General features: G+C 41.7%; 1 protein-coding gene and 3 non-coding genes across 6 annotated transcripts; all 4 read right to left on the bottom strand.

Moving 5' to 3' along the window:
* Nucleotides 1-1364: 1364 nt before the first annotated feature.
* Nucleotides 1365-20226, bottom strand: ru (roughoid). Of its 3 annotated transcripts, none has more exons than XM_017077888.4 (4): nucleotides 19930-20226; nucleotides 4140-4566; nucleotides 2226-2610; nucleotides 1365-2125 (listed from the first exon to the last, which is right to left on the bottom strand). In XM_017077888.4, exons 2-4 carry the CDS (start codon nucleotides 4398-4400, stop codon nucleotides 1809-1811), a joined length of 963 nt encoding a protein of 320 aa, XP_016933377.2. In that variant the 5' UTR covers nucleotides 4401-4566; nucleotides 19930-20226; the 3' UTR covers nucleotides 1365-1808. The 3 variants fall into 3 exon arrangements, with proteins under 3 accessions (XP_016933377.2, XP_016933375.2, XP_065720504.2); XM_017077886.4 differs by having other exon boundaries at nucleotides 4140-4569; nucleotides 19930-20225; XM_065864432.2 differs by lacking the exon at nucleotides 19930-20226 and adding an exon at nucleotides 15462-15478 and having other exon boundaries at nucleotides 4140-4569.
* Nucleotides 9102-9173, bottom strand: TRNAE-CUC (transfer RNA glutamic acid (anticodon CUC)). The gene has a single exon. It is a non-coding gene; the product is annotated as a tRNA-Glu (tRNA).
* On the bottom strand, nucleotides 9312-9383 carry TRNAE-CUC (transfer RNA glutamic acid (anticodon CUC)). The gene has a single exon. It is a non-coding gene; the product is annotated as a tRNA-Glu (tRNA).
* TRNAE-CUC (transfer RNA glutamic acid (anticodon CUC)) lies at nucleotides 9612-9683 on the bottom strand. Its single transcript has one exon. It is a non-coding gene; the product is annotated as a tRNA-Glu (tRNA).
* Nucleotides 20227-22127: the final 1901 nt, after the last annotated feature.

The following is a 22127-nucleotide window of genomic DNA, read 5'->3' as shown; positions in this document are numbered from 1 at the left end:
TGAGAGAAACCGAGACAATGGGCCCACTCCACTCCCCGCTTTTCTCGCAAAAGGTCTTCATTAAATTAGTGAAATGAGCAAGTCGCCGAGGATTCAGCTGCAACTCAACTGGAGGTGGCACACTCCGAAAAATATGGACCCGAATAAATAAGAGGAGAGGGTACTTCATAACAGAAAGGGGGTTTTGTTTATTCAATATAACTCTTAAGTAATATCATTTTGTGGATAAATAAAGTTTTCAATGAAAAGAGTTGATCTAACTTGATTTACTTTAGTTATCTCGAGTTGGTATTTACCTTTTGTGACTCCATACCTCCATTTCTTAGCCAGAATTGTATTCAAAGGTTGAAATTTTTCAGATTTTTTTAATCTACATAAAATTATAGCTTATAATACATATTCTTGGATAATTTCATATTTTTCACTTCATCAGATCGTGGCAAAAAAACTTTTTTTAAAAACCTACCCATAACTTTCTACTTTTTCTTAAGAAAATGTTGAATAATTTTTCTGAGATACATTTTTATTCAACTTCAATTGTGCTTTCAAATTTTTCTCAGTGCCCGATCTCGAAGATGCTTAAACTCTTAAGAACCTCTTGTTTCATTGAGGAACCTCTGAAGGTTCGCATCTGCGAGCAACCGCATTTAATGTCACAAATATTTGTTGTCAACTGTCAATTGAGTTGGAGGCAGTACGATACTTGATGCTGGATAGTGGATACTGGGATACTCGATACCAGGCGATTTGAAGCGCTGCCACTGGTGACGACTTAACGAGAATTCGAGTTCCAGAGATCCTCCAGATCCAAAAAAGATCCCTCCACTCCGATTTCTTTCTGATTCGATTGAGAAATCGCAAATGGCTTGCTAAATTGGCTCCGCTGGCTGGGTGGGTCGGTTTGTTCGATTGAACCATCAATGTCTCATCAAAATGCACTCGGTTTTTGGGTGGTGCTGCGGTTGGCAGTTGGCTCTTTTTGCTCCCCAAAATCGTGGCTCGCAGCTATTGAATTACCAACACATCCAGTAGAAGTTTACAATTTCATTTTCGGGCAATGCGAAATCCAAAACCGATAATAATAGAGCTCCCCCCTGGAGTTCCATGGCTAATGGGGCCACCACATGATGGGGCAATCTGAAAACAGAACAATGCCCAAAAGCTGATGGCCAATTTCTGTTTTTGTTTGTTATTAATTTCTGGCATGGCCCCTCGAAATGTTGGCCTATTGATGGCAGGTTGTTTCGGCTGATTGGGGAAATTAGCATGGGTTTTTGGCGCAGTTTTCACCTCAGATTGGAATTCAAACGGAGTGGTTTGTAGGTGTACATGGCATTCAAGGGAGAAATAAAACACAATGAAAATTTAGTCTGGTAATTTATTGAGCTGGAATTCTCGTTTCAACTAATAGTATTCAGATATAGTAGTATGTCTTTAAGCTCTGGTTTGGCATTAACACTAAGTAGGCAACTCACTAAAGGAGTCCATCGATTAGATAGCAGCCCAAACCCGATCCTAAGTCTTTGATGTGAGCCAGGCTCAGTTCTTGAAAGGCCCATCTCCACTCCTTTGGCATTGGCATAAGATAAATGTTGGGACTTACGAGCTAAGAGTATTTTGAGCGATCCCCTCTTGAAGTGGGGGCCAGGGTACAGGATATCCGACGGATACATATTGATAGATATGTTTTTGAGCACACTGTCCTGGGGAAAGTCTTACCGACTAGTGACTAGAGACTAAGGCATAAGAGGAGACATGTATGTGTATATGAGCGGGATGCAGTCTTTGGACTATATGTCCAATGAGGATCATCCCATTCCGAGGTCGTTCATCAGGTGCTGCCTGATCACCTGACCCTCCTGCTCGGCCAGGAGTTGAGCTGTGACTGTGTTGACCAGGTTGAAGGCGATTCCAAAGGCGCTGAATATGCACCACACGCCCAGGGCCAGCCAACGGAGGGGGCGTGGCCGCAGTCCCCCATCCAACTGCCGGAGGAGCAACAGACCCACACTGATCCCCGCCAGAGCTCCGGTCATGTGGGCGATGTAGGAGACCGAGGGTCGCGTCTGCAGTTGCTGCACGGACAGCTCTCGGGAGTAAAGAGCATAGCCCAGATCGCAAAAGACTATGACAAAATTAAATAAAATGTAATTAGTAAGACTAACTAACAAGTATATACAAATATATTTAATAAATAATTAAGTACATCTTAAGTCTTAACTCACCAAACACAATCACCGCCATTAGCTGGAACACACCATGTCGCATCTGGCCGAAGTTGAGCAAAAGACTCGCCAGTTGGGCGGCCAGTAGGGCATATACTCCTCCGCTGGCACCCACCAGATAAACCTCCGAGTCCACCACCGAAGTTCCCAAGGAACCAGCCAAGACTCCGGCCGTATAAATCACCCCTGTTCTCAGCGATCCATGTACCAACTCCAAGGGCACACCGAATAGCAGCTGGGTGAGCACATTGTATCCCAGATGGAGCCAACTGGCGTGGAGCAGGGCATAGCTTAGGAATCTCCAGAGCTGGAGCCGCTGGTCAGGTCTATAAACCAGAAGAGAGTCCTCGGGGGAATCAGCTCCCACCCATAGAAACACAAGAATCTGTTTAGAAGAGTTAAAGGATATGACATTGTAGTAAATATAATAAAAACTTTACAAATAGTTAAAACGGTTCCACGTATCCTGTTCCACATAACTTTTTTTATGACTCAGCGAACAAAGGTTCCGCGTCCTAAACAACCTTTTGCATAAATCTCCATTATCCCGAACTAGTTCCGAACCACTTGAAGAGCATGGCTGTTGTGGGGGAACCCCCATTCGCACTCAAGAAGGAGGAAAAAGGAGGGAAGCAATAAAATCATCAAGTCCGCACAGCCGAGACAGCTTTCCTGGAGGAGAAGGGGTGGCCAGAGCAACCCCCAAAGGCGCAGACTGCCAGCAGACAGCGACGAGACGTCGCCATCAATTCCCCCCAATCCCCGGGCTTCCTTTCGCTCCCTTTCCTATTCCTTTCCTCCCTTTTCCCCAAACATAAGCCCCAGTATTCCCCCCGATTCCCATCTAAAATCCCCCTTTTCTGTGGCCCGGCGGCGTCCAGTCTGTGTGGTGTGCAAAAGCCAGACGCGGAAAACAAATCGTAGACGTGTTGGATTTTTCGCACGCACTCTGTATCCCTTCTTCTATATCCCAAGGCCCCCTTTTTCCCCGCCCCACGCCTATGCTACTCGTATATCCTTTAACCGGAAGCCAACTTCCATTTACAAATGCATTGGGTTGGGTTTCCAGCGAGGGCAGCTAAGTCGTATGCTGTGTGTGTGGCCCTGTCGGCAATTTGTTTGCCTCAAAAGTCAATTGCTCGACCAGATCTGCGATGCGTGGGTGGTATGGGTGGAATTCTCGGGCTGGTCGGGGCTGAAATATGATACAGCATCTTTGTTATGGCCAAGCAAACAACCCTCTTCGCTGGCCATCTCGTTTAATTTGAGATACAAAACGCGATTCAGACGTGACTGCAAGACTATGGGTCCAACTTGGATGGGGGGCTAAGTGTAATGAAAACTGGACTTGAACTGCATTTGATAAGTAAAAATGGTATATAGGGTTGAGTTCTACTTAAAAAACCATTATATTAAAACGGAGTAGAGTTAATAAGACTTATTCTAAAAATCTAATAAGTTTTATTTGATATTTAGGGCTGAAAGTACGATATCTTTAAGTAAAGCCAAGTAAACTCTCAAGAAAGAAGGCTCTGTACTTTTATTGTGAATCAAATGAAAAAGTAGTAAAAAGGCAACATTCAAGGATTGAGGACTTATCGTGTAATAAGCAATCAAAATTACCCAGACAGCCATTAGACACAAAAGATCAGGGGTAAGTTGAGAGCCCAATCCAATATGTTGGCCATCACAAGGGTTGCAGAACAACTTTTATAAGCCAACAATTAAACCAAACCAGAATGTTGTGCTTTTATATGCGATGTCATGGAAACCTCAGCCCAAAGCTATCCCCAACCCTTGAGGCCACCCCCAAATGTGGCTTTTATGACCCTCAATCAACCCTCGAGGGTAATCGCATTAAAAAGCGGTCACATTTGGCGCCCAACGTGGGGCAATAGCTATGTACGTACTCACCTCCAAGAGCGAGGCGAGGATAATGAAAAAGGGCGGAATCCACTTGGAAGTCGGGGCAGTCCCCTCAAGATGTTTCGCCTTGTGGTTCCCCCAGTCCGGGGCTCTACTTTTGGATGCTGCTGCTCCGGATGCCCGCTGCCCTGGATGCACTGGATGCACTGGTTGCACCGCCATCAGCTGGTCACAGCAGACGCCCAGCACCAGTCCGGATTTCGACGAGGACGGAGCCGGCGGCATTTGCAGAACGGTACTGGGCGGCATCTCCTCCTCCTCCTCCACCTCCAACTGCTCCTCCTCCTCCTCCGTGCGGCCGAGGTGTCTATTTTTGGGGCGTCTGCCTTGTGACGGTGCCCCACTTAGCAGGAGCAGCTGAGGCGGCTTCTGTCATGGTGAGACGAGCGGAATGCTGTCTGGCCCCGGCGGCGGCCTTCTGGAAGGAAGGGGAAAAAATGATCACTTAAACAAAATATTTAGAATAATATCACAGAAAAACTTATACAAAGATCCCAAGCTAATAAAATCTTCAGGAATTAATGATCTTTTCAGTTTTTATAAAATATATAGAAAACTCATGGTGAGTCAAAAACACAAAAGAATTGCTAACTTAATAAAAGTATTTGCTTGGTGCAGTGGTCACCAGCAGAAGCAGTGGCCCATAGGTTACGATTTATATTCTGACGGAGCTCTGCCGATATACGCAGTATACCTACCTTTAGAGGTTAGCATACACTTCGATAAGTCATGCCTGAAAATCGAATGGTCATAGTATGTGGGCTGCTTCTGATTTATTGTAAAAATACTGCTATTGACTTGGCTCTATTTTCTCCCAGTGCCTTTGGGGATTACGCGGTGCTGACTATGGCCAAATTAGCTCAAGGTTGTCTCTCTTTCTGCGACTGTCTCCGGCTTTGACGACAACTGCAGCGCAATTTCTCCCCGACGCGTCTCGATTTGGCAGACGACGACATTCGACATCGCCAGAGGCGCCATCATTCAGTTCTATATCCCCCGGGCCCCCTCCTCCGTGTCCCCCTTTAATGGCCCTAGACGGCCATAAAAGAGTCAAGAATTTATTTCTTTTTTTGCACTCACAAGAAATTTATTTCCGCTGCGGCAGCACCAAAGAAAAGAAGGCCAAAATGCAACCCCGAAAGTGCTCGAACTTGAGATTAAGACGGAATTCGGAATTCTTGCCGGAGGAAGCAGTCGAAAGAACGCCGAAAAGGCATTTTGCAATAAGCCGGCAGCTTTCGAGGGGTATAAAGTCCGGCGGACCTATGATCATAAATCTTCAAATTAAATGTTGCATAAAGAAGTAATGTATGGTAGATGGTAGGAACAAATAGAGTAGGCCATCCATTACACACATTGTTCCACTTTTTATCAAAGAAACTTGCACAGCTGGTGGAAATAGAAATGAGAAACCCTCTTATCACATAACTAATTTCAATTTTTGATATACATACCAGACCAAGGTAGCCAAGGACTAATTCAATTTATGGGATCCTTGTTTCGAGCAGACACTAAATAACTCGTCCTTTGACTAATCTAAAAGAACCAGTGAGCTTTTGCCAGAGGGTTTACTACTTTATGTGCATGTTTTGGTTTCGGCTAGCTTATGTTTTTGGTTTATTTTAGAGGGCTTTCAGTTCTGAGGTCCCATGGCGTGTCCTGTTCAGTTCGTTTGGTTCTGTTCAGTTCTGTTGTGGTGCGGTGCAGTCGCTCTTGGTAATGAGTTTTAATGGTGATTACCTCTGGCCCAGAACAACTGGGATGGTGGAAGGTCCTGTCGTGTTGTCCTGCCCTCGCCAGTTATATGTTTCTGTTTGCACCGAACCCAAGCCCAAAGCCAGACCGAAAAACTTGTTTCACAGACGGAAGTGTTGCTCTCGGTCGGCCCCTTAATGATCCTGGCGCACAACTGGCAAACCGGTTAATGGTTCCGAAATGTGGGGACCAAAGGAGCTGCAAGGCGGGCAGGCGCATGCCAAAACTGTAAAAATATCGACAGGTGTATCCTTAATGTCCTTAAACATCGATTCCTGGCAGCTTTGGCTGGTTTGTTCAACTCGGTCTGCCGCTTTTTCAGCCGCTCTGTCCTTGGCACGCAACTCGTTCGTGTGCAGGACACTGAAACGCACAATATCCTTGAAACAAACATCCAACTTCCTCTGTGCCGGTGCCGTTCCCCACACTCCCCTCCTTTTTTCTCCTTTTTCTCCTTTTTTACCCCCTTCTGGGACCCTGTGTTTGCCTTCCTGCTTGGCTCATTTGGCAAAGGCAAAAATCGAAGTTCAACTCGTCGTTGAAGTTGATTATGCAAGCCAACCTCCTTTGGAGCTCCTCCAATGCTTTAACTTCTCCCCTCGTTACACAGAAAATAAAATATTAATGGGTAGATTATGCAAAAGGATCATTACTAATTAAGGAAGTATGAAAAGTGTTATGGCCAAGATGGGGAGCATATTTATTCCTTACTTAGGCAAGATTGAATTTATTTGTAACCACTTGTTCTTACTGAAGTGTAAGCTTGTGCTATGAACTAATTTTCTATCCTTCTTTTTCTTCTCAAAAAAGAATATATCGTGGAAAAAGTGAAGCTTTAGCTAAAAAGAACATGTTTTTTAATAATTAAATTTTTTTAGTTATATTTTTCTGTAGGCATAATCAGACAACCCATCTATTTTTCAATTAAATAATGTATCCTTTTCAATACATAGCTTCTATTTGCCTAAAAGAAGGTGGTAATTGGTTCACTCAATCTATTTTTCCAGTGACCTGCTCCTTGAGCTGCTGTTCTAGATTTCCCTCTAGTCGACCGCATTTTGTGTTTGCATTGGACAAACATTTCATTTACATAATGCTGACTATTTGTGTTTGCATTATTTGCCTGCCATTCCTTCGCCGAAGTACTTTCCTAAGGTTATCAAATATGTGAGCGCAGCCCCACCCATTTTTTAGGTATTTTCTTTTATTGATTTATGCGGTTCAATGGGCCAGCTAAATTGGCTCGAAACACGTTCGAAATTATTTCACAATTGGAAAACTGAAATTTCTCCTCCAAGTAAATACGGTTAGTTAGTTAGTTGCACTTGCAGTTGGCAAGCGAAAGGGCCAGAGACAAAAACAAATTTAATTACTGAAGCCGCGGGGTGCACAAAGCCACCCAAAACGAAACAGTGAGAAAGAAATGTACTGAAAAAATACATAATTACAACGCGGCTTAAATGCCTTTGGGTCGAGAGCAAAAGTTATGGAAAACGAGTTGAGTTGGCAGCTCCCTCGAGTCGGCGGAGTCAGTTCAGTGGGCGGGTCGAAAAAAGTGAAAGAATACCGAAGAAAGTTACGTTAGCAAACGCAACAACAAATGAACTGCAAGCAGCAACCAGACGATGAACACGAACTACCAACAATGACGAGAAAATTATTATAAAACTATAATTGAAAAATGTTTACCAGGTGGGTGGCTCTTATGTCGGGCGATGGTGGGATCAAAGAAAAAGTTATAAGAGCTTACACCGAAGAAATGGATATCATCACATTTTGACAATCATTTCAATTTCTATCAATACAAGTCTTTATTAAAAAATACCCATACGTGGCGAATAAAACCAACACAAAATTTTACTAAAGCGAATAATTGGGGTCACCATTTACTAAGTCCATTCATAAATGTACTAAATATATAAGAATATTTTGGGTTAGTGTCATGACTTTTTGTTACCAAATAGAAAAAGGGATAAATGAAAATGATAAAAGAATCAAGTTTCAACTTTTAAAGCTGATTCTTTGAAAGTCGGGGTCACCATAAGGTTCTTTATTTCAGGACGAAACTTATATATGGGTACAAAGCAGACCTAGCTTCTGATAAATCTCACCCATTACTCTTTATTGGGGTGAATACTTATGTACTTCAAAGGTCACCCATGAGAGCTTTCACTGTACTGCACAACTCTGGGAAAGGTTTTCACTTTTTTTTAATTTTTTCAAAGGTTTCTTTTCGCATTTCTTGTATGAGACGATAATGAAGCGTTATGAAAGATGTTCATGGAAAGCCAAAAGGGGTTTGGGAATAGTTTAGCTAGTGGAAGGGGTTGGCAGGGAGGCTTTGACGCCCAAAGTCTTAGTTGGTTTCACAATAAAATTCCGACAATTGAAGCGAATGCGATTAAAAGTCGCGCACGCCATCACAAAAGAAATGCGAAGCGAGGGGTGGAGTTGGGGAAAAGTGAGAGGGGGGTCTACGAGAAGGGGGCATTTGGAGCATCGCGATAGCCGGCGACTTGGAATTCTCAAGCCTCAAAACTGAGAAGCGGAGAAACAACGGCCCACGCAGGCTTCAAAGTTCATTTCCATTCGGGTTGCATGTCAAGTTGCAGTGGCAAAGGAGTGAGGAGAGGCGAATGTGGGAAGCACGCTAGCCCCGTCTCGCTCCATCCTACAGCCCTCTCGCTTCCTCGCACTCCAATAGATGGTCTTTCTCTTTGCTTTCAATTTAATTGTAATTTCTTTTGTGTTTATTGCGTTTTTGTGTGTCTGCTGCTTACGTTTTAATTTCATTAACTTGTGTTTACTGTGTGAAACACTTGCCCTTCCTCGGACCCCCCTTTTCGCCCCCTTTGGACCGCCTCTGGGCCATAAAATGCTCAACATAAAACTTTAACCACAAGAGCTTGCCTCTGATTCTGCTGTTGTTCTTGTTATTGTTTGCCCAATTTCAACAGAAGAATGAATGGAGCAGAAGCTGCTCTTGATGGCGAGCCGAGATTTCGGAGATTTAGAACAGCCAACGGAACGGAGTTTCGAAGCTGCCCAATTCGTTGGTGGTATAAACGTCAAGCAGAGCCACGCTTAAATTGGAAAGCATGTAAATAAATTAAAACTAGAGCAAGTCATTACCACAACAAACACTACTTACAATTTTATAAAACGTATGAAAGATAAAAAAGTGTTCTACCATATTTCCCATACCGGGAATTGAACCCGGGCCTTCCGGGTGAGAGCCGGATATCCTAACCACTAGACAATATGGGAGTTGGATGTTCTCATCATACAGGTAATTAGGAACTTTGGTAATACCTATTTATAGATAGAAAATCTATGAAAAAAATTATAGATTTATTTATTTGTATTTTTAAAATAAAATATTTGTAAAAAAAAGGTGAACCATATTTCCCATACCGGGAATTGAACCCGGGCCTTCCGGGTGAGAGCCGGATATCCTAACCACTAGACAATATGGGACTTGGATGTTCTTATCATACAGGTGATTAGGAACTTTGGTAATACCTATTTATAGATAAAAAATCTTAAAAAAATGTAGTTTTATTTATAAGTATTTTTGAAGATTTTAATTTGAACCAAATTGTATAACCAATATTTTTCATTTCATTTTTTAAAACCTGGTTAGTAATTACTTTTTTCAATATCTACAAAAATAAAATATTTGTAAGAAAAAAAGTTGAACCATATTTCCCATACCGGGAATTGAACCCGGGCCTTCCGGGTGAGAGCCGGATATCCTAACCACTAGACAATATGGGATATGAATACGTGGCGCGCCAAACGTCAGATTGAGTCGAGCGCCAAGCAAGATCGTTTTTCGATAGTTGATCGTGTGCTTTTGTTTCTGAATATTTATTTCGATCGACGTCTATATATAGACACTGAATCAGGGACGGCTACGCAGAAAATTCAAACACGATGACGAATGTAAATTACCTTTGGATGGGATCGGATTGAAATGGAATGCCAAGCGTTGGCATATGCTTATAATTCTGCCAGTCCGTGATCTGTGGAAAACCGCAAGTTTCCCTCCGCCCATTTTACCCCTTGGCTTTTCTTGGTTGCTCTGTCTCCCTGCTTAAGTATTTATGTCTTTTCGTATATTTCTACGACTTCGCGTCAATGCACAAATCAGTTAACGTCCGGCAGACGACAACGTGGTGGATGGTTAAAAGTGGAGGATGGGCAGAGGACGACGGACGGTGGACAGACTTAATCACCTGCAGCGACAAAGACACCACCGACGGAACCACCTGACCACTGTTGTTGTTGCTGCCTAAACAAGTGCACCGGGTATCCATGTTTATTTTACGGTTCAACGATTATTACCAGTTATTGTCTAATGCAACCGTAAAAGGGGCCACCGAGGGGTAAGGTGGGAGAGGTCACACGCCCCACTACCACCACTGGAAGCGAAAAAAACGAAAAACAAGGCAGACGACGAACAGCAACCACAAGCAGACCAACGACAGACAGGTCCGGGGATCGGGGAACGGGAACCCTGGACAACTTTGGGACTGCAGTAGGTGTTGCCTGCAACCACCGATGGTGCAAGGTCCAAGTGGGTGAGAGTGCACCGAACCAAATTCTGGTACTTTTGAGAGGGTAATAAATATAAACTTATTAAAAACTGAATGTCAAGGGGTAAACTTCTTATAGTACTGTAATAAAGCTATAATGTTTTAAGATGTAGACAACCTCTTTTATTTATTTTTTTCACTTGGGAATTATAGCAACACTGTTCCTGAACTTTTGCTTAAGGAGTATAACATTTAATTTCATTAGCATTACTTTTAATGGTAATAAAAGATAAACTATACATAGTTTTATTGAAAATAAAAGTAGGGTCTTATATAAATAGGTTATATATATTGTTAAAGTTACTTAACTCGATAATAAAAAAATTATTAGATATTTATTATTTCAATATCTTTCAATTTCAAGCAATACTCTGGTCTTTTTTCTCTCTGTGCATTGGCTTGTAGCTGTGTAGGTTGTTCTTGTGGTCCCTGCTCATTTCGCTATCAATATTTCAAACACGTTCCAAACTTTTGCCTTTTTCAGAGGGGAGTAGAGTCCAGTGCAGAGGCATGGAGCGAGGGGGGTTCAAAACGGAAGTTCACACGGAAATATAGGAAAATACAAGAATAATAATAAAACGAAAAACGAAATATAAAAGACGGCCAGACAAGCACAATGCTCATACGTACATATGGATTTAATCAAAACGGAACAACCAAAAAATGTGGAAAAAATGAATCACGCAAACAGCCAGCGCAGATCGAACCGGGGTGGCTAAAGTTTCATTCAGTTTGGAAATTTAACATTCCCAGATATATAACCAGATATATAAACAGTCCAAAAGGGGAGGCCCATTTCGTAATATGGCAACTAAAATGAAAATGAAAACGAAAACGAGCACTTCAGCCGAAATCCGAAGAAGTAGAGCCAAGCATTTGCGGAATGCCAGGAAATGACAAACACTTTGGCATGAGGCCACAGTGGGGATTGTCAAGGAGAATCTAAATAAAGGGGGGATTACTGTGGAAGTGGTTGCTGGGCAGACGATGACATATCAATAAATTAGGCACGCAGCCGATTAAAGTGCGTAGAGCAGCGAGACAAAGTCTAGACGAAGGAGAATCCAATTAAACACCCACATACAGGGAGAAAAAATCATGGATATATATATCTGGTAGTTTCTTGGGACTTTAAAAGATAAAAAAAAATTATTTAAGGTAGTTTTCGTACCGACATACATAATGAACATATTTTGGTTGTTTTCTAAAATTATTAGATGGGATTTATAAACAATACTTAACAATTTATAAGTGAACAATCATACTCAAGTGATTTCCGTACCATGCAGATAACCCAAAAAACCTCCAATTTCAGAGATACTTTTGCGTATGGCCAACAGATGGCATTCTGAGATCATTCCGGGCTTGATTTATGGCTTGAGAATTTCGCCCGAGTCCGATCTAATAAGCATCTATGGAAATTGCAGCACGAACTCCGCGAGACACTGTGATAATTAACTTCCATGCTAAAGATACAAAGATACAAATAGCGCCGAGCGGGTCAATTGCTGCAAAAAGCCCCCCGTCTTTCTTTTTTCCCGACCGCTTTTTCAGCTGATTGTGTCGAGTGAAGCAATTTAATGCAAAAGCCATCAATTAACCCGCTTTTACCGCCGAGATACAAAAGTATCTTTCGCCGCTCGCCGAACGGTTCGAGAAATGCTAGTTGAGATGCAACGATTTGCACGTAGTTCCGTTAGCTAATTGGAAGCTGATCTGCCAATCGATTTGGCGGCCAATGGCCAATGGCCACTGACCACTTGGCCAGGAAGGAAGCCCGGCGGAAATTGCCCTGCCAATGGAACATTGACCCAGGGCAGGAATTCTTTCCCCATCCGAAGCTGTCCGCTTGTTTGCTGCCACATGAATAATTAATTTATGATTTTTTCTCATTGTAAATCATAACAATTAATGTGGCTTTAAATGGTCAGAAGGGAGTGAGAGGGGCGGGGACCAACATGACCATTGCCAAAGGCGAGCAGCAACATCAAAAGGCAATTATGCTGCCCCAGCCCACTCCTCACCCTCACCCACTGGAAAATGTTAATAAGAAAACAGCGAAAGAAAAGCGGGCCAGAATTCGCACGGTAATGGAAATGAAAATGGAAATGGCTTGACAAGCCTTTTGTTCTCGCGTTTTTCTCTGGGACCCAAAGACAAATAAAAGCGGCAAAAACCGCAGATTGCCAAGGAAGGAAGGAAGGAAGCAACCAGTTGGCCGAACAAAAACTCAAGAGGCCAAGAGGAATGTTCTAGAACGAGACAGCTTAAATTGGTGCTTAAATAGTTCTTATTTTAACAAGCAAGCCTGCAGCTATCAAGGCCCATCTGTAATAGGGATCCATGGGTAAATGAGAGATGCGTAAATTTTTTCTTGGGAAAGCTAGAAATGCTTAATATTTTTTCACGGTGACTGCTGGGAAAATAATCATCTTGTTAGATATTATAAAAAAGATCAAATTAAATAATACCAAATTAAGGTGATATTTTTGTAGTATTTAATTACAATAACGTCTTATTCCAATGATAATTTTTATCACAATTTTACATTAGATATACAAAACCCATTGAAATTAAAGAAGATGTTATATTTAAGTGTTAGGAACAATAGTTTTGTGTTATTTCCATAAAGTAAAGCTCAATAATCTTAGTAAATTAAAAATATATTACATTTCTAGGGCTTTTCCAATAATATTTGCCTTCGATTTCCCTCGCGATTTCACCGATGGTCAAGTTTTCCCAAGCTAATGTGCGATCCATATTTCGTGCGACTTTCCACGGGCCGAGAAAATCGCGGGCATACGTCGAGCCTAGGCAAAAGCGGCGTCATTAATGGGTTCAATAGCTGAGCGAAGTCGGTGCGAATGTGGTTCACACCCGGATCTTCCCCTGGCCGCCCTTCGTGGGCTCAATGAACTGGACTCTGCCCCGCCCCGATTATCACATTTCGATTAGCGAAGACCGCGGCTCCAAGACGGAGTTGCTCCGCTGCCGCTGACCTGCCAACTGGCGTTCATAACCACATTAGCACCGCTGGCGCTGCCCTCGACCCGCCGATGACCCACCTGCCCCTTGCCCCTTGCCCCTCGGGGTGTATTCACATACATATATATATATATCCCCGATCTACATTCGCTTCCTCGACGTTCACCAGGCAACTTTGTTGCCGCACTCAGTGGGCCCGTTCCGCCCCTTTCCCGCCTCTTCTTCTTTGGACGAAAGCGGCGCCTACCTATAGATAACCCCCTCTTCTAGACCCACCTGCCCCACCCCCTTTCACTCCTCTTTCTTGGCGTGGTAATTATTCGCGCTCAGGTGAGTACGCGAGTCTGCAAAGCGTAACTTGTAGCTTGTAGATACATCCACGTATCTCTTTGCACGCATCTACATATGGAAAACTTGGGCATGGGCCGAAGCTGGAAACTGTGAAAAGCGCTAGAGATGAGCACGTTTACTAACAGGTGGGTTATGGAATAGTAACCAAATGGTTTGTACATTCCACATACCAAAAATCCTAACTTATCTATAGGTTTTCAGTGGATGAGAAGCTATATAGGTTATGGTAAGATTTTAAATGTTCTAAAATAATCTGAATTCTGAAAAACAGAAGAAAGACAATTCAATAAAACATTTTAGTTGGGTAACTTTTCCAAATTCTTTTTAAATATGTTTGGCATTTCCCGTTATGGTTTCTTAACTTATCTTCCGCCGTGAGTCACGTGGCCATCGCTTTCTTGGATGGACAAAAGTTAATCACCGTTGCCGTTTAGCTCACTGAGCTTGTTGCTGGGGCTCCAGTTGGATCTCCTCTGGGAGCTGGAGCCACATATACTACCCATATGGTATAGTATAGCTGTTGCCTCGCATAGTTTACATTTTATAAGTTAATTGAGTTAACTGTGCAACGCTCTCACTTTGTGGTCATTTGCAGATGCAGATTGGCTTCGGTATCCGCCAGATATATGTACTTGTATCTATCCATCGGATGCCAGTTGTGATCATCGGGAGCAAATACCTATGGGTGGTCAGTCCCCATCCCTCGCCGAGAATACTGTTTTAATTATATAAATACTTTTCACCTTTTTGTCGGCTTTTGTAAATCTGCATAATTCGTGTTGCGGTTGAAAACATTAAAATTAAACAGAACCGAAAGAAAAAAGAAAAACCAACAATTTTTGCCGTTTAATTGCCAGAACATTTCATTTCACATATATGAGTTTTCTATGCATTTTTTCTTTTTGTACTATTTGTCGGACATTTCTGTGTTTTTCTCGATTTCGGTTTTCAGCTTTGCTGTATCCTCTTTTTTTGTCTGACGTTTCAGGTTTTTCACATTTTGTCAATGAGATATAATAACCCAAATAGCTGTGATAACTCTTTGTAAACGATTTGCGTTCGGTTTGTCCGTGATTTTTGCTTAATTCCATCATAAATACGACATGACAAAAGTGCGTTGCAATGGATCAACAATGTTCAAACTAAAAAACGGTATAGGGGATTAACAGAGAAAACAATTTAACAAAATAAAATATCACAATGGTATCATATTAAATTGTCTAGAAAACTAAAACCCATTTAACACAATCAGTATATTGAAACTTTAGGTATGAAATGTGAAGCAGCTCAGATTCGTTTAATTAAATAGTTGAACAATCTCCGTTGGAAAATATTTGTCTCATGAGTGGTTACTTTTTGCAGTGCAAATAGGAAATACCCCTTAACCGTGACAACCTCGTCATAACACTCTCCCAATCCATAAGCATTTATACAAATTGTGTCAATAGCTGGGCTTTGATAGTTGTCAACCAACTTCAATTGCTGACGTCAAAGACTTTGGCCCACGCTTCGTGAGAAACTGGTTTTGGGGCCCCAAAGCCCCCGTGACCCCCTCCGAATCCCTCGCTATTTTCTTATCTTTGCGGATTTCAGGTGTTCGCATTGCGTGGGCCTGACTCACCTGAAATTCACCTCAACGCAGTTCGGATTGGATTGGGTCGGTTCGGTTCTCTAATAGAATTCGACCCTGGCGGGGTTCCGTTTCACTTTTCGTCAGAGTTATGCATTTGTATTTTACTTTTCGAAAGCATTTGTTGAGACGGTTTAGTTTCGATTCACACGTAAGATGCAGGCCTACAGTGATCGGTTGCTAAGTGGAAGACATTTCGATTTTTAATTATAATAAAACAAAGAATATATTATTAATAGAATTCTAAATGAGGCACCTTTTCTCTGGAGAATCAAAGATCAAAGAAAAAAATCTTACCATATTTACCCCTAAGGTTCACTTAAAAAAAATCATCAATTTCACATTTAATTATTTAAAATCCGTAACCCATTTATGTAAAGTACCATATCTGAAATGTTTGTTTTTTCTCAATGGAATTTCCACTGTATCTGTATCTGTGGGATGCATTCTTGGCGTGTTTGTTTGTGGTTTGCACTGCAGTACTCGCAATTGTTTGCTTTGTTTTTGTTTATCGCCAGTTCGCGAATCTTTGTTGTCTTATCTTCGGCTGCTCTTCTTTCTTTTCAGTACTTTTTCATCGCTTTTCTTTTGTTTTAGTCGCGCGCACGAAATTTTCACCTCCGTCGAACAGCATTGATGAATGAAAAGGGGGTTTGGGAGGGGGTTTGGCCAGGTGGGGGGGCTGAGACAGGTGAAAAAGGGGAAATCGCCGATAAGCGATGAGTGTGCGGAGTTCCCTTGGTGGCTGCACTTTTTTTACTCTTGTGATTCATATTCCGCAGTCGCACTTGCAGTTGCAGTTGCAATTGCAGTCGCATTTGCATTCGCACATTGCGCTGGTTAGGCATTTTTCCGGCACTTGAAGAACCCCCTTTTGTGTTTGGTGTGAAATATTCGAGTGTAGACAACGTTCTCCCAACTGAAATCCCAGACTACAAGAAGCAAACTGATAAACACACACAAACAGATTTGCAGTTTTCCTTGGCATTTTACCCACATTTATTTTCGGTGCATTTCCGCCTGCCATTTGCCAAATTGCCTTATCCTACTGCTCACCCATTTTCCTATACATCACTTCCCCAGTAGGGCAAAAAAATAGGGAAAAATATCTCAGGGAAAAAGGCTTGCACTGAAACTGGACTACCCTAAAATTCACATTAAGACCGGTGCAATAAAAGATACTGCATTAAAATACACAAAAAGTTCGTGTAAAAACAAATTTTTATTTTACAAGTATTTATTTTATAAAACTATATGTATGTAAGTATTTTTTTAAGACATACGTAATGAAAATTCAAACACAATATGTTTACTTCTTTTCTTTTATAAAGTAACGAATAAATTCTTTTAATTTTCTTAAAAATTAAGGACATGCGATCAAAATTAATCTAATTTTAGTAGGCAAAACGAGATGATTTTTCCTATACAGAACACCTGGCTAACCCATTTCTTGGCCATCGAAATCCCACCAGACTTTTGAAACCCTCGACTCCATCAAGGGTATTTGGCAAAAAAGTAGTTTCCTTCGCTTTTCATCTACGCCTTACTTTTGGCATAAACATTTCCTAAACTTTTATCTAATTCAACAAACTGCAGCAGCAACAACAACGACAGCAAAGGCCACAACAACGTCAGCTTCATCCATTTTGCAAGGTTCCCAAGACATTTCCACATTTTCCAAGTCATTGTTCTTGTTGTTATTATTGTGGGCTCCATCTTTGAGCTTTTGTTTTTCTTTATTTATTTTTTCTGATTTTTTCTTTGCATTTTCAGCGTGTTTCAACTTGTTAGGCATTCAACTTTTCACATCGTTGCTCTGCTTATTTTTTGTTTTTCCGCCGCGAAGGTTTTTCCTTCAGCCGAGTGTGTTGGTTTTTTCGGACTTTTCGTTTCGGTTTGGTTTTTTGTGCAACACACACACACGCCACTTGAATTCTTTGTTTTTTTGTTGTTTGTGTCGCCCTGAGACTTTGGGGCGCCTCCGAAAAGGGGGCGTGGCCAGTCGGTGGGCGGGGGTGGAACTTCTGGGGGTGTTGCGACTTCAAATGGTTGCATAATCCGACAGTTTTTGTGGAATTTATTCAATTTCTCAAGCATAAAGTGCTGTGAATTATTTGCTGTGATTTTGAAGAGTATCTTGCGGATGATATCACTGAGATCAGATTAAGATCACAGTCTACCAAAAATTCGTTTAAATTTTATTCCCATTATTCTGTTGGCGTTTCAACCTAAAAACGTTGCACAATATTTTTTGAATTTATTTCGCTGCTCTGGCATAAACTGCACTAATTTATTAGCTCTGATTTGTATGCGTTTCTGCGAGTATCCCATAGATACCATCTGTATCTATGTCTTTATACGGAGTGTGCGTGTGCACCTTGGCCGACAAGACAAACTACAAAACTGTTAGAGCCATTGTCTTTGCAACAGCTCAACTTGAAATGTCTGCTTAGATTAATGCGAATGCGAGAGGGACTGACACTAATGAAGGTCAAAGGTGGTCCAAAAGGGCGGAAAAGCGTTGGCGGGCAAGGGGATTTAGTTGAAGACAGCTTAAGAATGATTAAACACTATAAACTGTTGACTTTTGCGTTGAAATTGCCTTGAGAAACGGGGGGAGAGCCCAAATCAGTTGCTGAATTTAATGGCAGTCAGAAGTTTTGGCCAAATTAAGATCGTAGGAAGTGGAGGAGGAAATAAATAGTAATTAAGTTTTACGAGCTGGATAGTAATTTTAATACGCAGCTTAACTTCGAAGATTCCTTTGATTCAATATATGAGTTAGAAAACTTTTTCCCACACTCTCTTTATAACTTTTCCACTTCTGCACACAATAACAAAAGAAAAGTAGCCCGAAATTCGGTTGAAACAAAATTAAGCCACTCAGAAATCAGGTCTTTGGGTCTTTTTTCCCTTTTTTCTGTTTGTTTCGCTATTTTGGTTTAATTTTGTTCTGCCTCTCGCTCTGATCTCTGTAAAAAAGCAAACTTGACACATTTAAAAACTATATATTACAAACAAAAAACGAACAAGAGCCAAGAAAAATTAAAATGCAATGCGTATGATTTTTTTAAAAATAGCCAACGCATTAATTTTTTTGTATTTTGCCTGCACTCAACAATAAACAAAAAACTCAACCAGAGACAAAAGCCCAAGGCAGAAAGCCCCCTTCCCCCCGCCCATGTCATTGGGTATATGATTTATGTATCTGAATCTGATTTTGAGTCTCTTCTGCACTTGATTGAGCAAAACTTTTCCCAAACAAAGGGGAAAACCGAAGAATTTGGAAAGTGAATAAAATTCGCATCGATGCGACTGAATGAAATACTTTTTGGGACTGCGTAAATAAATCAAAAAGTAAACAAAAGTGGGAGCTTCGCACCCCGGAGACAGTCGAACTTAGTTGGTGGCAAGATGGATGTCCAAACTTGGAGCCCTAGGAACGCCCACTCGGAATGTGGAGCTCTATACACACTTCTTGGAGACCCTCCATCGATCGTTGGCCATTCCTGCCTACACGCACTCGGTCCGATTCCATTCCAAAAACACTAGATACAATAGAAATCGAACAGCCAACCAGTAGCCGAGCTGGCCAAGAAGTCGGCCAGAAGTAGCACTTGTCCGAGATCCCACAGAAGATATCGAAAATGGAGCAGGGCAGCCCACATAGGAAAGTGGGGGCTACGCAGATCTGGGGATCTCGGGGGAGACCTCTACGGAAAATGGTTACCATTTGCTGACAGCTCGGGCGCAAACGGTTTTTAGTTAAGCCCGCGTTCCACTCACAAGCGATTTTCACAACATCACAAACCCTGCTTACATCCACGTTGCGTATACGCAATGTGTGACTAGTGGGTGGCTGGGTTGGGCGCCAAGGAAATGCAGTTGGCCCATCCCGGGAACGGCAACAAATACGGATGCCGAACGACAAGCACAGATGTTTTTACAACCCAGAAGATACAAAGCAGACACAGATACTGATGCTGAAGCTGCTGCCGCACTGACAGATGCAGATTTACATGCACTGAGATTTCAAATGGTTGGGAATTTAGGGAATAATTAATAAATTCCAATAAGAAGAGTATACTGAAAAATTACACACTTTCAAGACCTCTAAATTTTTAATATCATGTACAATTTATATTTGCAAAGTTTTTATTTATTATCACTATAAAAATATTTGTTTTATGGAGTGGTTATACCTAGTTTTGAATATATAATATATTCCCACATAAACTTGAAGCTTATAACATTTTCTGAACATTATAATAAAGAGAATTCTATTTTTTCCAGTGCTTACTCTACTCAAATACGTTCAGCTCAGCTTGGTTCGGTTAGGAGTTGAGTTTTGCCAAGTTTTAAGCCGATGGATTTATTTTTTCGGGGGTCGGGATCTCCGAGGGCGAGATATAGGAGTAGATACAGTGGTCGGATCCAAGGCGGGGGTGTTATGACTTACCGAAGGGGGTGCACAAATGGGTTGAATTTTTTCAGGACATCCGGGGGGAGAGGATTATGTTTACTGGATGGTGTGCAGCTTCTTTTCCTCTTCTATTTCTGAGCTGAAAAGCGACAAGTTACTGCGGCAGTAGATCCGAGCAGTAAACCGTTGGCAGTACGAATGCTTGAGGCCTTCGCTCACTGTTTTTCCCTCAAGGGGTTTTCCACTATTTTCCTCGATTTTCCAGTTAACCGTTAGTCGCGCGTGCTGCCGCCGGTTGCCTTTTCAAAGTACCGTTCGCAACTGAGCTCGTTTTTTATGCGGCCCGATACTTTTATAGATTCGCAAAGTGCCGGCCTGGCCAAAACAAAAAAAAAAACAAAATAAAAAGAAAAGGGGTAGAGGCTCTTTTACCGAAGGGGTTACATTCCGCTATGTGTTAGTTGTGTGTTGTTTTATTTTTCACCCCTTTTTCGAAAAGCCGGCTCTTTCTGGCCAAGGTAAGGAACCCCCTCGCCACCGTGCACCCCCTCGGTGGCCCCCCTTTTCTGAACAATAAAGCCAGGTGCAGAAACATGTTCGAAGTTCGAACGCGTTGCCAAGTTTTCCTTTGTCGTGGCTTTTTGCTTTTGGCCAACCATCCGGTGAACGGTAAAGGTAAAGGTAAGGTATAGGTATAGGTAAACCCGCAAGGAATCGCGCTAGGAAGCGAGAGCGGAGAGTGTGCGAAAGGGAGGGGGCTAGCAAGGAGCCAGCTGGCTTTTACCGGCAGGTGCGACGGAGAGAGAGCGAGGGAGACGGGGATACAGATGCAGCCGCCGACGGATAATTAACAAGTCACTCATTAAGTTAGCACACCCCAAGAAACCCCCTCTCAAAAACCATCACTCCATCAACTTATTTGTGATACAAGGTATTTTCCCTTTTTGGTTAATTGACTTAATTATTGCATTAACAAAACAATTTAGGGAGGGTTTAATTCCCTTTTCCATCTAAATGTCAACTGAAATATAATTTTTTTTTTTTTTTTTCTCTTTTTTTTACATTTCTGAATTTAATTTATCAATTACTCCACATAATTTAATTATTGTTATTTCGCATTTACCTTTCTTTACTAAACCATTTTTTTGTAAATACCAAGGCTAGCTAAATAATTGAAATCGCTTCGAACTCAGCTGCTGTTTTCGTCTTGTTTATTGGGTGTCAAAAGGTGCATCCATCAGATACGAAATACAAGACACCAGATACGGACTGCCAGCCACGAGATACTTATTTATGTGGGCTATCTCTTGGCATCTCTTGGGACTACTCATCTCGTTTGTACCGCGACTTGTTAACATATCGAATACAATTTCTATATGTTGTGGCCTCTTGCTTTTTGGGGTTCTCTCTCCCCAAACAGCAAATAGCAAACATCGAAAGAGCCAGAGATACATTAACAATTGCAGAAACATCTTCATCAAATGGGCCCTATTCTGCTGCCGCTGACAGCTGATGAGGGCTCTCGCCCCCTCTCACTCCCTCACTACCCCTATCTCACTTGCACCCTCTGCGAATCCTCTTTCAAACCGCGCAGATTGGATTCAAAGTGATTTCGAGTGCTGAATTAAGTGGCAGTTGGACGGGGGTCTATGTGTTCCCTTTATAGATCGTAGGGGTGCCAAGATCCTAACGGAACCAGATATTACCCTAATTAGCCTGGGGATAACTGATGATATGGGGGTGTTGTCAGCAAGGCAAGTAACCAGTTTAATGTTACTTATATAAAAGATTATATTATTTACAAAAAAAGGGTTGCATAGAAAGGAAATATTATATTAGATTATATTAAAAATATGTTATGATAATATTACCAAGGGGTTTAAATTTATCCAAGCAGTAAAAGAAATAGATTTTATTTAACTTTTTTTCAACAAAATCTTGTTTTTTTGAGGAGCAGCCTGTCGTGTTTAAAGTTAAATACCCTAACAAACAGCATATAATTAATTTCTTGCTCCGCAAATGTTTTTCCAACGCGACCAAGGAAAACACTTTCAATCCAATTCCATTTCTCCCAGTCGTAAAAAAGAAATCACTAGGAAAACATTTGGCCATAAAAATTGCATTGGCTAAAAAGACAGTTTTTTAAGTTGTTATTGTTTCGTGTTTTGTATATTTTTTCGTCGCTTATTTCCACTCTCGCCCATTTAAATTATTTTTTCTTTTTAGCGTGTTTA

Source organism: Drosophila suzukii, chromosome 3 (genome assembly GCF_043229965.1).
Source record: "Drosophila suzukii chromosome 3, CBGP_Dsuzu_IsoJpt1.0, whole genome shotgun sequence".
NCBI classification, from domain to species: domain Eukaryota; kingdom Metazoa; phylum Arthropoda; class Insecta; order Diptera; family Drosophilidae; genus Drosophila; species Drosophila suzukii.
The sequence above is the reverse complement of the archived record's forward strand: the minus strand, read 5'-3'. Positions and strand labels throughout refer to the sequence as shown.

Bases quoted from the DNA above. Each gene is read 5' to 3' on its own strand.
- ru (XM_017077888.4), bottom strand. From the start codon at position 4,400: ATGCCGCCCAGTACCGTTCTGCAAATGCCGCCGGCTCCGTCCTCGTCG. The intron at 2,611-4,139 runs GTGAGTACGTAC...TCTTCTAAACAG, and splicing joins TCCTCGCCTCGCTCTTGGAG to ATTCTTGTGTTTCTATGGGT. The intron at 2,126-2,225 runs GTGAGTTAAGAC...ATTTTGTCATAG, and splicing joins AATGGCGGTGATTGTGTTTG to TCTTTTGCGATCTGGGCTAT.